At 48.0% G+C, this 17,599-nt stretch overlaps 1 protein-coding gene across 2 annotated transcripts in view; it reads left to right on the top strand.

Annotated features, from left to right (window-relative positions):
• Tm9sf4 (transmembrane 9 superfamily member 4) overlaps nt 1-17,264 on the top strand; it is a 46,290-nt gene extending 29,026 nt beyond the window's left edge. For both annotated transcript variants that reach the window (XM_085833239.1, XM_085833248.1), the window contains exons 7-18: nt 139-257; nt 359-470; nt 1,244-1,314; nt 3,667-3,799; nt 4,709-4,790; nt 4,888-4,963; nt 7,133-7,216; nt 9,472-9,647; nt 10,881-10,944; nt 12,343-12,462; nt 13,128-13,217; nt 15,346-17,264. In XM_085833239.1, the coding sequence (XP_085689365.1) occupies nt 139-257; nt 359-470; nt 1,244-1,314; nt 3,667-3,799; nt 4,709-4,790; nt 4,888-4,963; nt 7,133-7,216; nt 9,472-9,647; nt 10,881-10,944; nt 12,343-12,462; nt 13,128-13,217; nt 15,346-15,495 (1,277 nt within the window). In that variant the 3' untranslated portion in view covers nt 15,496-17,264. The remainder of the gene's footprint in view (nt 1-138; nt 258-358; nt 471-1,243; nt 1,315-3,666; nt 3,800-4,708; nt 4,791-4,887; nt 4,964-7,132; nt 7,217-9,471; nt 9,648-10,880; nt 10,945-12,342; nt 12,463-13,127; nt 13,218-15,345) is intronic.
• The last annotated feature ends 335 nt before the right edge of the window (nt 17,265-17,599 follow it).

Below are 17,599 nucleotides of genomic sequence, written 5' to 3'. Positions count from 1 at the left end.
AGCCACAGTCACCTTCTGTGCTCCCAGCTTCCACTCAACCCTGATAGCAGGTGGACCTTGAGACCCTTGCAGAGTAGCCCTGCCTGGGGGAATCATACTGGTCACTGTGCGAGCAGACTGGGTCTCTGTCTCTCACAGACCTCAAAACAGGCGAGAAGAGTTCATGTACCCTACCCGAGGGTGCCAACTCCTTACCCCAAGAAATTGACCCCACTAAGGAGAATCAGCTGTACTTCACCTACTCTGTGCACTGGGAGGTGAGACAGAACGCCTGCTCTGGCCTGGGGAGGAGGGCTTGCTCTGGGCTGGGCTCCTCTGTCCAATAGGAGACCTTACTCTGCTTCCTCGTGCCTGCCAGGAAAGTGACATCAAATGGGCCTCTCGATGGGACACTTACCTAACCATGAGTGATGTGCAGATCCACTGGTTTTCCATCATTAACTCTGTCGTGGTAGTCTTCTTCCTGTCAGGTGAGCATTGAAGGTGGAGTTGGGGGTCTGAGGCATCACAATACTTACAGGGTATTTCTAGGGTGTTGTCAGGGCTGCGTGTGGTCAGAAGCAGTCCCCATGGTCCTGCGCCAGCCCCCCTGTGTACAGAAATGAACAAGAATTGGACTCTGCTCTAGTGAGTTTTTTAGAGAAGAGCAGATAGGTTTGTTTGTCTGTGCACAGTCACCGATGCGTTCAACAGCCTCCAGAAGCATGGGCCTGCTGTGGGACAAGCGTGGCAGGAAGCTGGGGGAGACTCTAGACAGAGGTAAAGTGAGGAGGTTGCTTCCATGTCGTGAGAGACAAAGATAGCAGTAGTTCCTGCTTATTCACTGCCTATGAAGAGACTGGCTGCCACCCAGGCTTCACTAAGGCCAGTCCTCAGCTCAAGAAGTGAGTCTAAAAGCACAAAGTGAGCTCACAGCCATGAGCCCGTGTCCTAAGCACAATACTGTGACCTAGAGAGGGAGACAGGACAAGTGAGGCAGAGTGACTCAGGGAACTGCTGAGGGACAGTGAGAGGCGAAGGTGCCCCATGTGAGTCTTGATGCATTGCCAGTAACAGGAATGGCATGGGACTCTCCTCCCTGACACAAAAAAGCAGGAGCCTGTGGCCTCCTCTGCCATCCTGCAGCCTCCTTGTCTGCATACCCCTGCTCAGCTGGAGCAGAGCTCACTTAAGTGGGAGGCGGCCCTGTTGAGCAGGGCGTGGAGCTAGAGCACTGCTCACCCTCCCACCCTGTCCTCTGCAGGCATCCTCAGCATGATTATCATCCGGACCCTGCGGAAGGACATCGCCAACTACAACAAGGAGGATGACATTGTACGAGGTCTTGGCTGGGGCGGACTGACTGGAAGAGGGAGGATGAGCTAACAGGAGGGCTCTGCACTTGCCAGGCCTGTGTGTGTGCATGCACATGCATGTGTGGGAGAGCACAGTAGATCTCAAAGGCATTGAAAAGAAAAAGAAATATTTTTTTATTCCTCAAAGTGGTAGGTGTTTGAAAGAAGTCACAGAAGAAAAAAAAAAAACTTGGTTAGTTTGTCACTTAAAAATTTTAAAGTAGAGGTTTTGAAATGGTGCATCACGGTACAGGTACTTGCCACCAAGCATTACAGCCTGAGTTTGATCCCTGAGACCCACATGGTGGGAGGAGAGAACTAGAACTAACTCCCACAGATTGTCCTCCGACCTCCACTTACACTTTATTATGCATGTACACCCACCCACACACACACACACACACACATCCTTAAGTAAATAAATAAGTAATGCAATCTTTAAAAAAAAATAAATTTAAAACTAGGGCTAGGCATACTATTACATACTGTGATCTTAGCGCTCAGGTGTGAGGCAGGAGAGGCTGGAGATGACTCGCCTCCATAGCAAGACCCCCATATCAAAACCAGCAAGGCCCAGCTTAGTTATTTGTCCATTATTCCCTGGGAGACAGAGGCAGGTAGAGCTGTATGAGTTCACAGTCAGCCTGATATACGTATATATTTACAGACAAGAAACTAGCTATACATAGCCAATAAGTATGTGATTTTTTTTTTTTTTTTTTGGTATGCCTGGTTTCACACACACACACACACACACACACACCACACTTCAGGAAACCCCACCTCCACCCTTGCCCAAATTCAGATTCAAACTGTCATAAGAAAGTGATGTTGGGACAGGTAAATAGCACAGATTTTTATTTTTCTTTCTTGAGACAGGGTCTCACTATGTTGCCTGGGCTCTTTCAAACTGGAGATCCTTCTGCCTCAGCCTCTGAGTGCTAGCTAGATGACAGGTATACACCACCACACACGACTTCTTTCCCCTTACCTTTTTTTTTTTTTATTGTGGGGCTGAGGAGATGGCTTAACTGATAAAGTGCTTGCCTAGGCACACAAACATGAGAACCTGAGCTTGGATGCCTAGTGCCCATGTAAAGCCAGGAGTGACAGTGTGCATCTTTAACTGCAGTGCTGAGGGGCAGATGTGAAGGAGTCCCTGGGGTTCAGAGAGCCTTGTATCAGAAAGATAAGGTGTGGAGCAATTGGGGAAGACACCCGATGTTGACCTCTGACCTCCACATGCACATACACAAAAGCATACTGTACTAATGGTTAGCAGGGTTAATATGAGAGCCCATCATGGTGGCTCAAACCTTTAATGTCAACACTCAGGAGGCACAGGCAGAAGCAGACAAATCCCTGTGAGTTCCAAGGCCAGCCTGATCTCCATAGTGAGTTTCATACAAAGTAAGACCCTGTCTCAAAAAAAAAACAAAAAGAAGAAAAGGTTAACATGGGGGGAAATATTCAAAAATCATACATCCCTTGAAAATAACAAGGTACTCAGTATGACACTCAGCATTTTTTAAAACATTATTCATGTGTATACATGAATAAACATAGGTTAAAAACTAAAGAAAACAGTGGTATCTTTTTTTTTTTTAAGATTTATTTATTTATTATATGTAAGTACACTGTAGCTATACTTCAGACACTCCAGAAGAGGACGCCAGATCTCGTTACGGATGGTTGTGAGCCACCATGTGGTTGCTGGGATTTGAACTCTGGACCTTCGGAAGAGCAGTCGGGTGCTCTTACCCACTGAGCCATCTCACCAGCCCCCAGTGGTATCTTTTTATGTCAATGTAGAAACATTTAAGTATATAGGTCATTTTATTTTTTTAGAGGTTTCTGTCATAAGAAAATCTCTTGTCATGCTGCCCAGGCTACCTTGAACTCTCAGTTCTTCTGCCTTACCCTCTTGAGTGGTAAGACCCAAGACATAAACCACCACATGTGGCCTAAACATTTTCTGTTTCTTTACATTCCTTTGAATTTTATGACATACACTTTTTTTTATAAAGGTAAATACATATTTATAATCAGGAAAAAATAAGTTGCTTCAGGAACTCACCACCCACGGACTATTAAGTTAGCATTTAGTGTGCTGGTGTTTGCATGGTCTCCCATGCTCTAGTCTTCTGGAATTAGGAGATGATTTTTCCCGCAGCTACAAGCCCCGTGCTGTGCTTGGCCTCCCTTCTCCAGGTCGCATTCCTCTGACAAGCCTATGGTGCTGGTTTGATGGGGTAGCCTGGGTCTACAGGGTGTTTCCTGCAGGAGCCTCTGTCTCACAAACCTCCCCCCCCCCCCCTGTCCCTTGCTACAGGAAGACACCATGGAGGAGTCTGGGTGGAAGCTTGTGCATGGTGATGTCTTCAGGCCACCCCAATATCCCATGATCCTCAGCTCTCTGCTGGGCTCAGGCATTCAGCTCTTCTGCATGATCCTGATTGTCATCTGTAAGTGGGTGTGTGGGCTGGGTATGGCGGTCAAAGGAACATGGCCTGATCCTAAGGCATAGCCACCTCTCTGTGACTTAAGCAAAAGTGTAGGCTTATCTCCCAGGAGCAGGCCAAGCATTCTGGGCAGCTACGCCAGGCACGCAGTAGTGATTCCCTCCGCTGTTTTTCAGCTCTGTTCACATAAGAGCCACATGAGTACTTGGTCAGGGAAGCACACATGAGCACTATGAAGCTGACTCCTCTCTGTCCTCAGAGTAAGTAGCTAGTCCAGAATCACTGCCAGCCTCGGGCGGGCCCAGGACTATTCCCCTCAAGGCTGGGTCTGAGATATGTAGCCCAAGCTAAGATGAGCAGCCACTTTGTCTGCCTGTGCCACTGCATACAGCAGGACTTTTTTCATTAATCTAGGGACAAAACTCACTAATTTATAGTAATTACAGACAGGTCTGGAGTCAGTCTGCCTAAATTTATCTCTCACCCTTAACCTTTGAGCTTTATGACTGATAGCCACCTAGCCTTGTTGGGTTCAGTTTCCTTGTCTAAGAAATGGAGAGGCTAACTTCCATCTTAGAGGGTCAAGTTAGATTCAGCTTGCACATGTTCAGAATGCTCTCAACGGGTTGTGTGGTTCATTCCAAGGGCTCTGGGGACAAGAAGGTATGGTGACGGTTCAGACTGCCAGGACCCAGCAGCTGCTCCAACCCCCCCCCACCAAACCCCAGCTACACCCCCAAACCCCAGTACAACCCAGTCTTTTCCTGTAAAGAGCTTTGCTGTTTCAAAGGCTGAAAAAGAAGGGAATCTCTTCTAGCCCCATTTGTCTAGCAGCCTGTATGTCTGCCCATCAGAAGCTTCAGGCCTGACAAAACACCCTGATCCTGAGCCTGCCTTCTGTCCCCTCTGTAGTCGTGGCCATGCTTGGGATGCTGTCACCGTCCAGCCGGGGAGCTCTCATGACCACTGCCTGCTTCCTCTTCATGTTCATGGGGTAGGTATATGTGAGAATGTTCCCAGGGGATGGCACAAGCCTGCTTCATGCCACTTACAGGACTTCTTATTGTGGATTCTGCCTTTTCCTACAACAGGGTATTTGGTGGATTTTCTGCTGGCCGTCTCTACCGAACTCTAAAAGGCCATAGGTGGAAGAAAGGAGCCTTCTGTGTAAGTCTTCCCCTCCTCCCCCCTTCTCCTCCTCCTCTTCTTCCTCCTCCTCTTCTTCCTTCTCCTCCTCCTCCTCCTCCTTTTCCTAGCATTTGTTGGGGCCTGAGACACCCTTCCTACACCACTCAGGAGCTTAGGTAGGCCCTGATACGGATTTTTAAGCTAGTAGCTAAACAACGTGAAGGTGGAGCAGTGGGGGCTAGGGCCCACAGTCTCCAGTTCTAGGCTCTCTTAAGCTTCCAAAAGTATCTCAGCATTGCAGATGCTCCATCCACAGAGTGATACAGAGGTTGACCTTAGGCAACGTTTTGCTTGCATTGTCGAGGGACTGGAGCAGAGACTAGTGGATTCAGAGTGGTGAGCAGCATCCCAAGAGAACACCACACCCAACAGACCAGAGAGAAGAGTGAAGACACGTGGAGGTGGAAAAGTCCACAGAAATGGGGCAGTGCAGGCTGGGGTTCTTCCAAGGACCTTTTCTTCTTTCTGTTCACAGTGTTAGATGTGATGCCCAGACTGTAAGTTTCAGTCAGAAAGGAAGAGGAAGAATTCTCTGCTACACAATGGAAAGGAACAAAAAAGAAAAGACATCTAGACATTTGAACTGGGCCTAAGGAATATTTTAGGTAGCACCTACACGTTCTGGAATTGCTGAGATCCTAGGTTTGCGATTTTTTTGTTTGTATGGTTGGTTAGTTGGTTTGGTTTGGTTTTTTGAGACAGGGTTTCTCTGTAGAGCCCTGGCTGTCCTGGAACTCACTCTGTGGACCAGGCTACCTTGAACTCAGATGTCCCCCTGCTACTGCCTCCTGAGTGCTGGGACTACAGATGTGCACCACCACACCCAGCTGGGATCCTAGTATTTTTTTTTTTATTTTAATTAAATGTGTGTGTGTGCGCGCGCGTGCACGTGCATGCGCGTGTGATTTTTTTTTTTTTTTTTTTTTTTGAGACAGGGTTTCTCTGTATAACAGAGCTATGGCTGTCCTAGAACTCACTTTGTAGACCAATCTGGCCTGGAATCCTCCTGAGTGCTGGGATTAAAGGCATGCACCACCACCATGTCTGGCTAGATCCTAGTCTTGATGGATAATCATAAACAGCCCTCTCTGAACTTCTAGTTTCCATCTCTCCAATGGGAGTAGGTGCAACATATAACCCCTGGTACACTCATACCACAAGATGTTGATGACCCACAAGAGGGCCCAAGGACAAGAACTCACAAGAGCAGTGACTAGCTATTGGATGGGAGACAGTGAGCCAAAGAAGTTAATGCAGAGTTTGAGTGTTAGCTTGGACCTTGACCTTTGTGCTTAGTGACCTATCTGGATGCCTAGATCATCCCAGTGTGTAAGGACGAGACTCAAGTGTAAGCCTGGGGCCTTGAGTTTCTGCCTGGCCTCTAGCCTGAGAGACTGACTAGATTCCATGGCATGAAATCAGACTTTGGAGGAAGACTGTCTAGGTTCTAAACTCTGCTCTACCCTTGATAAAGTGTGATCTAGAATGGAGAGATGCCCTTATCTTTTAGTAGGGTCTCTTCTAAACCTGTCTGTAGTGAGGGTGAGGTGAGATGGAACAGGTAGAGCCCACAGTTGCCATCTTTAAGAAGCTACTAAAGCTGAACCATTATTTTAGGCAGTTGGAGTTGGAGCCTAGACGTACATATTTTTTTAGTCATTTTATTTATTTATGAAGCAAATAGTGAGTAGCTACTGTGCTGTGTGATGAGAATACAAGAGAGTACAGGATTTACAGTGCAATGGGGAAACAGACATTGATCAGGCAGCAAAGCATATGCTGGTGCTCCTTGTCTCAGTCAGATTACACTCCGTTGATAGAGTCTGAGATGGATGTATATCTAACACGCCAAAGTTAGTGTGGTTGCTACAGAATGCCTCTAACCGTCAGAACATCGCCAATTCAAAAGATCCTAAGTAGACCCTTTATAAGGTGACCACCATCTGTAATTAGGAAGTAGGTTGAGAGCAAGGAAAAAGCAGTTACGGGGCTCTGTAAAGTCTCATAGAACAGGAGGCCTGGCTTGTGTGGGGTCAGAAAAGAAGCTGTGCTTAAGCAGCAACCCAAAGGAAGCCTCTGGTCCCCAGCTCCCCAAGGGCCTTGAGGGAAGCCAGATGCAGCTCCCCAACCTGTTCCTCTTGCTCCCAGACAGCGACACTGTATCCTGGTGTGGTTTTCGGCATCTGCTTTGTGTTGAATTGCTTCATCTGGGGAAAGCACTCATCAGGAGCAGTAAGTACCTTTCCCCGCTGCCAAGCCCCTCTCCAGCAAGGAGAGCTGGTGAGGCTCAGTCCTATTCCCTAAGGACATTTCCTGTTACTGTCCCCTTCCCTTTTCTGAGCCCCCAGAGTTCTGTTCCCAGCTGTAGGGGTTGAAGGTTGGCTGGGGTTTCCCCAGCATTGCCCATCTACCATCTGCCTATGCCCTGGCCCTGGCCTTTCTGCAGGCTTGGGAACAGCTGGCCACAGATGACTTCTCTAAAGGGAGGTTTCCACACTCCAGGGGCCAGTAGGGGAATTCCCCGTGGTTTAACCAAGTGAGAGCTGCCTGGTATTCATGGAGAAGGCTCACCTCAGCATCCTGTCAGCACCAGCCCAGAGTGGAGCTCCCATTAAGCCCCACGCCTTGAGGTTGCCAGCAGCTCCTCGGGACTCTGGGACGGAGGGAGGGTGGGGCAGGTGCTTGTTAGGACTGCTAAGGAAGGACTCTGGGTATGGTTTGAGTGTAGGCTGCTGCTTTCCAGCGGCATGGGAATGCTTCCCCCACCCCACCCCACCCCACCCCACCCTGGTATTCAAGGTGGGCTTTCTAAAGAGCACAGAAACAGTAGGAAATGAAGCAGTGGAGCCATCCAGAGGTGAATACCTACCATGGAGGTTTTAGATGTGTACTCTTTCCATCTTTCTCCTTCAATAGAGATGTTTAAAATGAGAGTATATGATTTAAAATTTACAATGAATGATGCTTATTGTAATACTGTTCTAAACATTTAATGTCCTCCGTTTCTTATTTTTAGGTTGCATACACAGTAATACATTGCATTACAGCATTTTACACTCTGTCACTCTGCTTTGTCACTCACTCAGTCCCTTTACAAACCGTCCTCTTCCTTGTCCCCGCCCCCGCTGGCTGCTCCCCTTCTTCCCCAGCTGACTCCCAACTTCTGCTTTCTTATCACATGTATTCCATTACCCTATTTCCCCTACGTGAAGATCTCTTCCTTCCTTCTAATGATCCCCTCTCTAGTTTCATGAGTTACATATATACATACATACATATAGATACAAAAATGTTTAGTGTAGGTTCTGTGTATAAGAGAAAACTTGCAGTATTTGTCTTTCAGAGTCTGGCTTATTTTAGCATAATAGTTTCAAGTTCCATCCATTTCCTGCAGAGTGTTGGTATTTCATTTTCTTTATCTTTGGTACATCCATTTCCTGGCTTTTGGGACCAGTGCAGCAGTAGAGGTGGATGTCTTTGTAGTGTGCTGACTGAAAGTTCTCTGCATCTGTACCCAAGTAATAGAGCTGGGCCATGTGGGATCTGTGTTTTTACTTTATACTGGTTTCTATAGTGGCTGCACAAATTTACCCTCCCACATTAATATGTTGTTAACATACTGATTTTTGCACAAGCCTTATAGAAAATGACTTACAGAGAAGATGATGAGGAAGATGAAAAATATCAGTTCTAACCCCATCCCCCTTCTAAAGAAGCACTGTTAGCTCTCTGATGTAGGCTTTTCCAGACACATGCACATCCAAACACTGAATTTGGGAGCCTAGGGTGCAGCTCAGTTAGCAGAGTGCTTGCCTAGCATGCTGGGAACCCTGAGTTCCGGCTGCAGCACTTCATGAACTCACTGTGCTAGTGCGTGCCTTCCTATCCCAGCACCCAGGAGCTGGAGGCAAGAGGATGGGAGTTCAAGGTCGTCCTTGGCTACATAGTAGGTTCAAGGCCAACTACCTAGGATATAAGAGGTCCTGTTGAAAAAAATGAATTTTATTAAAATGGAGTTCTTTTATTACTCCAGAGCCATGCCCTGCTCTTCTCCACTTGGGAGAATGCTGTGAAGTTTCATTTTAACCAAACTCTAGCAGTTTTGCCTTCTCCCTTGTTGTCTTCACACAGCAGCCCTCGTGTAGTGTCCTGTCCTTGTGGCACCTTCATGGCTCCTTGGGATTCACAGTCCCCACTGCCTCCCTGGAGGCTGGGCTCCTGGGATGCTAAGGTTCCATCTTCCCTGGAAGCTCACATGGCCCCATCTGCACTCTGCTCTCCCCACAGGAAATTCTTGGCCTCAAGAGATTCAGGCCAGGAGCCCTGTGGCAGAAAAGTCTGCAGGCCCTTCCCCAGCACAGTGGCCCTACTGTGCATGTGGCTTCTCCTCTCTGGGAGCCCAGAGCTGCTACCCCTACTACTACCCCTGCATGGCTTCTGTTCTAGGTTTCAAGGCCGACAGGAGCCTCACAACATTGTGTCCACAGGTACCGTTTCCCACCATGGTGGCGTTGCTGTGTATGTGGTTCGGGATCTCCCTGCCCCTTGTCTACTTGGGCTACTATTTCGGCTTCCGCAAGCAGCCATATGACAACCCTGTGCGCACAAACCAGATTCCCCGGCAGATCCCTGAACAACGGTGGTACATGAACCGATTTGTGGGGTGAGTCTAGACAGAGGTAAACAGAGGGCTTCCAGGGTGGACAACCCCAGTGCTCCCCTAAGCCATCTCCTTAGGAGAACGTGAAGAGGCTCCCTTCTCAGAACGGTGCTGGGGTGACTCTACAGCAGCAGCGAGTATACTGCTAGATGGCCTGCAAGCTCAGCTTCATGTCACAGTAAAGACAAGATGCTGCAGACCTAATGTCTGCTTAGAAATGAGGTCAGGGAGGCTGGTGAGATGGCTCAGTGGGTAAGAGCACCCGACTGCTCTTCCGAAGGTCCAGAGTTCAAATCCCAGCAACCACATGGTGGCTCACAACCATCCGTAACGAGATCTGGCGCCCTCTTCTGGAGTGTCTGAAGACAGCCACAGTATACTTACATATAATAAATAAATAAATCTTAAAAAAAAAAAAGAAATGAGGTCAGGGAAGCAGAGAGGTGGAAGGTGGCAGAGCTTAAGACCTTTGCTTAAGCTGAGGATATAGCTCAGTGTAAAATACTTACAGCCGAGCAGTGGTGGCACGTTCCTTTAATCCCAGCACTTGGGAGGCAGAGGCAGGCGAATTTCTGAGTTTGAGGCCAGCCTGGTCTGCAGAGTGAGTTCCAAGACAGCCAGGGCTACACAGAGAAACCCTGTCTCGAAAAACAAACAACAACAACAACAAAACCCACTTACTTATGGAGCTGGAGAGATGGCTCAGTGGTTAAAGACTGCTCTTCCAGAGGTCCTGAGTTCAATTCCCAGCAACCACATGGTGGCTCACAACCATCTGTAATGGGATCTGATGCCCTCTTCTGGAGTGTCTGAGCATAGCTACAGTGTACTTTTATACTTAAATATATCTTTAAAAAAAGAGGGGGGAAAAAACCCAAAGGAGCTGGGCAGTGGTAGTGCACATCTTTAATCCCAGTACTCGGGGAGAGACAGGGGAATCTCTGTGAGTTGGAAGTCAGCCGGGTCTATAGAGCAAGTTCTAGGACTATACAGAGAAACCCTGTCTCAAAAAAAAAAAAAAAAAAAAACAACAAAAGATGAAAGGCAGGTCAGTCACTATTCTACCAGAGTTCCCACCTATGAACTGAAGAGAGTTTTGGCTACCCTGCTCTTTTCCCAAGAAGATAGAGTGAATCACAAATGGCAGACTTAGACCTACCACCATATGGGCATTCTCTGTACTGATGCTTAGGAGCGAGCACAGGCTTCCCCATTAACACGCCTTCTCTGCTGCAGCATCCTCATGGCTGGGATCCTGCCCTTTGGTGCCATGTTCATTGAGCTGTTCTTCATCTTCAGTGTGAGTACTGCTGCCTCCTCACCTTCCACACAGCCTTGCCACACGAGTCATTTAGGCCCTCTGCTTCTTGCTGTCTGTGACACTGCAGGAGTCCTTTCTTCACTCTTAAGTCTGTTCAATGGTCCTGCCTGTCAGGACAGTCGTAAGGGGTAACCAGGCCATGCTGTGCATGGGGGGCTGCTGCATGTAAGGGTTCAGCACGGGGAAGCCCTCTCTGCCCCCTGAGCACCAGGCACACATGTTGTGCAGACATACAGACAGGCAAAACAGTCACATATGCAAAATAATTTTTAAACTTTTTTTTTTATTATTAAAGGCAAGGGAGCTGGAGAGATGGCTCAGGGGTTAAGAGCACTGACTGCTCTTCCAGAGGTCCTGAGTTCAATTCCCAGCAACCACATGGTGGCTCACAACCATCTGTAATGAGATCTGATGCCCTCTTCTGGTGTGACTGAAGAGAGCAACAGTGTACTAACATTCATAAAATACATAAATAAATCTTTAAAAAAAAAAAAAAAAAAGACAAGGCAAGGCCCAGGTGCAGTGGTGCCTGCCTTAGCTCCCAGCCTGCCTTTGGGAGGCAGAGAGAGGCAAGCAGTACTTTAAGGCTAGTCTGGTCGGCAGACTTCCAAACAGCCAGGCTTACACAGAGAAGCTCTGTCTTGAAAAGAAAAATCAAGGTTAGGAGTAGTTGACCAACACAGAACAAGCTCAATTGTATTTTTGTAGACGCTGTCTCATATTGCTTTGTTTTGGCTTTATTTATTTATTTTTAATTGGTTTCTTTAGCGGGGAGGGGTGTGTGATTCTTGGGTTGTTTTTGGTTTGTTTGGTTTTGGTTTTTTGTGGGTTTTTTTCTGGTTATTTTTATTTTGTCTTTCTTAAAAGAGAGACAAAAAGAACATAAAATTAGGTGGATGGGCGGAATGGAGAGAGAGGAAAACACCAAAATACACTATACGAAAAATGTTTTCAATAAAAAGAGCTTTAAAAAAAAAAAGGTCCAGAGGGGCTGGAGAGATGGTTCGGTGGTTAAGAGCACTTACTGACTGTTCTAGAGAACCCGAGTTCAATTTCCAGCATCCACACGGCAGGTCGATACTGTCTACAGCTGTAGTCTCATGGGATCCAGTACCACCTTCTGGTGTGCAAGTGTACATTTAGGCAAAACACCCGTATATATAAATAAATAATTTTTTTTTAACAGCAACAACAAAAGGTCACGGTTATGCAGGCCTGAAGGCCAAGGCATGCACATGGTGTGGGGCAAGCTGCCCTCAGTAGTAGCAGCTGTTGTATAGATTGGGGTGGGATTGGGAGGGAGCCCTGGTGGAGGAAGCAGCTGCTAGGTGGTCACTGAGGGGAGCAAGCCCCTGAAGCCATTTCTGGTGCCCACAGGCAATCTGGGAGAACCAGTTCTATTACCTCTTCGGTTTCCTGTTCCTCGTTTTCATCATCCTGGTGGTGTCCTGCTCACAAATCAGCATAGTCATGGTATACTTCCAGCTGTGTGCAGAGGTGAGGGGAGTGGGCCAGTGGGGGGGTGGGGAAGATAGGACAAATCCAACACTGACCGTCTCCATGGGGCTTTGGGGTATCCCATGCGGGATGCTGCCTCAGGCTGTCTCGCCCCCCTGCCCAAGCCATTTTCCACTCTACCCTCACAGCATGGCCATGATCTGTCAGTATCAGACCTACTCCAGATAACTCCAATTGGCAGGTGTAGATTGTTGTCCTGGCTCCCCCATAGGAATTATCTATTACAGAGTGAATATAGGCCAGGTAGGCAGTGGATAGGCCGTGAGCCAGGGCTCAAATCCAGCTCTTCCACTGGGAGAATGGTGTAGCGGTTACCTCAGCGATCCTCACCCGTAGGAAGTCTATGCCCAAGCAAACTTACTTGTTACTATTTTGCAAACTTACTTGTTACTATTTTCTTTTTTGATCTTTTAAAAAGTTGAGATATAGTTTATAAGCAGTAAAATTTACCCATTTTAATCTGGAATTCTGTGGTTTTTAGAAATAAATCCAGATGTGGGGTTGTCACCACAATTAAGCTATAAACATTCCATTATCCAGATGTGACTGTTCTTACCTAGAGCCGTGAAGCCCTCTGTTGGCCGTGAGATTTGTGGGACGATGCCTTGGATTCTGCTGTGACCCTCCCTTTCTTTGCTCCTTAGGATTACCGCTGGTGGTGGAGGAATTTCCTTGTCTCGGGGGGCTCTGCGTTCTACGTCCTGGTTTACGCCATCTTTTATTTTGTTAACAAGGTACTACCTTCCCAGAGACCCCTTAGCCCTCTCTGGCGCAGGTTAGAGGGGGAGGAAGAGGCTGTTGACAGGAAGCCAAGTGTCTGGATGGTGCTTTTACATCCAAAGTGGAGATGACCAGAGCTATTCTGTGCTATGTGTTCTATGTTTGGGAGCAAGCCTTCAGTCTGAATAACAGTGAGAACGCTATCTGCAGAAACCTGTGAGATTCTTGGAACATAAAGGCAATATGGTCTGTAACCTCAGCATTGGGAGGCTTAGTCTGCAGGATTTGAAGGTGAGGTAGGTTTGTAAGTAATCAGGACCATTTCTGCTGTGACTAGTGTGGTGTGTGTACTGGAACCCCGGCTTGGGGTGGTGTATAATGAGGAGGACAGACAAACATACAGGAAAGCTGCAATCAGGCAGTCTACTGTCACTGGCAACCCAGAATCTTTGTAGGTTTACTGTGGATATAGCACAGGGGACAGGTTGGCTACTTTTGGTAAGAGGTCTATGTAGGCAAGCAGTTCAAGGTTGGAGGAGGAAGCTGCAGTTGCTAGTCTTTGCACACACCAGTCAATCAATCATTAATAAAGACTTGGACTGCTGAGGAAAGCTTTGCCACTCCTCTTAAGCCTAGCGTTGGAGTCCTTGACGTGCCTGTGTTCATGTCACTCAGTTAGGGCTCCCTCTGCTCCCTATACCTCTCAAAGGCAGAAAGTTACCTAAATCGAATCTACTGAAATAAAGCTGATAATACAGTACTCCCTTCCAGACACAGGTAAAGGACAGTAGCATGAAAGAAAAAAGAGTTGAAAGGAATAGAGATAAAATCAGGCTAGGAAATTGGCTCCATCTATAAGGTACTTCTGTGTTAGCTTGAGGACCCTGAGTTTGATGCCCCAAGACCCACATGAAAAAACTGAGAACAGGAGCATGTATCTGTAGGCCCAGCACTGAGAAGGTGGAGGCAGGTTCCCTAGCGTTTTGGGGCAGCCTGTCGAGTCTGGTGAGCTCCAGGTTTTGAGATGCCCTGTCTCAAAAATAAAGTAGAAAATAATTGATGAAGACACCTAATGTTTATACCTCCGGCTTTCACAGCCATGTGCACACACATTTGGACACACACACATATCCAAAGACAAAGGTAGACTATTCACCATGTCTCTAGGGCCCCTTCTCTTCTTCACTCAAGTACTCCTTGCTTCTGCCTAGTGAAGAGAGAATGAGCCAGGGCTAGACTTGTGTCTTGGGGGCCTGCTTGCTGCATGAGCTCACACAGGTTAAGCGTGGGCTTAACCAGGAGTCTGGCTCTGGCTTAGCAACTAGGGCAAACCAGATGGGCCAGTTAGAGGGGTTTAGGGAGGCTTTGGTGAGAACCTCCCATCCAACATTGGAGATTTCACATGCTATCTCTGAAGCCCAAAGGTAGGCAGTCCTCTGCCTGCAGCCAGGGTGTGTTTGGAATGCCCAAGTTTCCCCAAAATACCAGGCTATGGAAAGGACTCCCAGATGGTCGGATGTAGTTAGTGCTCCACCCAGGAGCTTCTATGGTCCCAGCAGTGACCTCCTCTGCTTCAGAGCCCAGCAGCCTGGTTCACAGGCCAGCAGTCTGTTCTTGAAAGAACATTTTATTGGAGCACAGCTATGCACACTCATTCACACGTGCTCTGGCTGCTTTCACATACAGTGACAGTTGAGTAGTTGTAAACCACATAAACTATAAAACTGAGGGAGGAATAAAAATCTTTTTTTGAGCCGGGCGTGGTGGCGCACGCCTTTAATCCCAGCACTCGGGAGGCAGAGGCAGGCGGATTTCTGAGTTCGAGGCCAGCCTGGTCTACAAAGTGAGTGCCAGGACAGCCAGGGCTACACAGAGAAACCCTGTCTCGAAAAACCAAAAAAAAAAAAAAAAATCTTTTTTTGTTTTGCTTTGTTTTTGTTTCTGTTTTTCAAGAGGCCATGGAAGAATGCTGTGCAGCTGGGTCTCATGGAGGCATTTTCTCAATTGAAGTTCCTCCCTCTCAGATGACTCTAGCTTGTGTCAAGTTGATATAAAACTAGGTAGCACGGGGTCTGCAGTTTGCCACGGCCACCACTGCCTGGCATTGACTGTTCATCTCCCTTTCTCTCCCTTCCACCCCAGCTGGACATCGTGGAGTTCATCCCTTCCCTCCTCTACTTCGGCTACACCACCCTCATGGTCCTATCCTTCTGGCTGCTCACAGGGACCATCGGCTTCTACGCAGCCTACATGTTTGTCCGCAAGATATATGCTGCTGTGAAGATAGACTGAGTGGGTGGACCAACGCTGGGCCCACTGGATCCTCGGACAGGAAGCCACCCTGCGTGGGGACTGCAGGCACACAAAATAAAATAACTCGTGCTCATTTGGAATGTAACTCCTGGCACAGTGTTCCTAGACCCCCAGGCTGCATGGGGGCAGGAGGGCCTGTAGATAACCCTTCCATTTCCTTCATCTCATCCAGTCTGTAGGGATACATTTTTCTGTGGTTGGTTTTCTTCAGCTAAGAGTCGCCGTCAGCAGGAGCTTTCTGACCTGTTAATTCAGGTTCTTTTTGGTTTAGGTTGGGTTTTTTGTTGTTGTTTTACGGTTTTGGGGTTTTCTTTCTTCTTTTTTTTTTTTTTTTTTTTTTTTTTTTCAAAAAAAAAAAAAAGCAGATCCAGGATGGATAAATGTGGGGTTTTGGTCATTGTCCCCATTGGCTCCTCAGAGTTGTTGGCCACCCTACCACTAACTGGAAGAGGAAACTCGGGGGCTGCAGTGAGGGCTCCAAGCTTCTCAGTGCCAACCAAGCCCTGCCAGCCCCTCCTCCCATTCTCTTCCCCAGCCTGCCCTCCACCGCCCCGAGCAGCCAGGTCTTTGGTCATCGTTTTAACTGGGAACACTTGGTCACTACAAGGACATGTCCTGGTTCTCTGGGACAGCAGGATCCCCTCCTCAAAGCAGCCAGCGTTTACTGAACACCAAGGAAGAAGTGAGACCTGCAGTGACTGTTCTCGTGCCAAGAAGCCCGGGGCCAGGGCCAGGTGTTTCCAGAGCCAAGTGCCCATGTGTGTATGGGAAGAGGTGGCTGAAGCCACTAGACTAGGGTGCTCACCCCTCAAGATTGATCCCCTGTCTTTCCCTCAGGGGCGCCGCACTTTGTAAAGGGTGATGGTGGACCCCTTCCCTTGCTTTCAGGTCTGGAGTCTTCAAATCTCTTCCTTGAGGCGGCCAGGGAGAGGAAGATTGTCTCTCTCTCTCTCTCTCTCTCTCTCTCTCTCTCTCTCTCTCTCTCTCTCTCTCCCTCCCCCCTCACAGCCCTTGGCCCCAACATTTATTCTCGGGTCCTTTAGCCAGACCCATTCCCTCTTCCTCCCATGCAAGTTCTTTTGGGAACACCCAGAAAACTTCTCTGAGAAGGAAAATGGAAGGTAAGTTGAGTTGCTCCTTTCCCAGTTCCTAGGAATAGGCAAGAAGCCAGTCTCCCCAGGTTGGAAGAGGCTCATGGACCTGGCCTAGCTCCTCTGCCCTATCCTAGCCCCGCAAACCCTGGGCGAGTCACAGAGTTTGCTCTTAAGTAGCAAGAGACCAAACCCACCTTGGGTGTAGGGGTCAGTAGCAGCCACTCGCCCTTGCGCCAGTCCTTTGGGAGCCTGTCAGGAGACAAAGCTCAGGATGCTGCTTGTGCTAGGAACACACCCTGCCCCTCACTGCCCCACCTCCTGGGGCCCCACCGCCATCCTTATTCAAATCAGTGCACCTCTCAATCTTGCCTCGCAGTGACTTCGCGGCACTGAGTGGCATCCACCAAGAATCAGGCTGGAGAAATGGGAGCCCAAAGAGTGGAGAGTGATTGGGAGTTACTTGTTCATTCAGATCTTGCACCCCCCCCCCAGGTTCTCATTGTTGGAGAGGGTGGGGGAAAGGTTCAAACATTGTCAATTTTTCTGACTTTTTAAATCATCATCATTATTTTTAATTAAAAAAAAAAATGCCTGTATGCCTTTTTCTGGTCCAATTGTAAATAAAATGCCATTGTCCTGTTGTCTCAACTCGCATGCAAGGGTGTGGAGACTAAAGTGTGATGGTTTCATCAGGTGGGTTGAGTGGCTGCTTTTGCAGCTCAGTGTCCCACCTGGGCTCTCTAGGACTCAGGCCTCTGCTATTCTGTGCCTACTGCAAGCTCCTGCTCAGCCCTCCGTGTGGGTCACAGGCATTGCCCTCTGAAGAGCAGGAAGTAGCAAACAAGTAGGACACACATGAAAATGAAGCCTGGCCTAGGGTTCTGAATTTGCTTCATGCTGTGTCAAGTAGCATGCTTTCAAAGCAATAGAAATTTAGGGTCAAGCATCCTAGAAAGTGGGAGGCAGTGTGGGTTGGGTCTCTGTTGAGT

This window comes from Mus caroli, unplaced genomic scaffold (genome assembly GCF_978045245.1).
Source record: "Mus caroli unplaced genomic scaffold, Mus_caroli_1 scaffold_2, whole genome shotgun sequence".
NCBI lineage: Eukaryota > Metazoa > Chordata > Mammalia > Rodentia > Muridae > Mus > Mus caroli.
The sequence above is the reverse complement of the archived record's forward strand: the minus strand, read 5'-3'. Positions and strand labels throughout refer to the sequence as shown.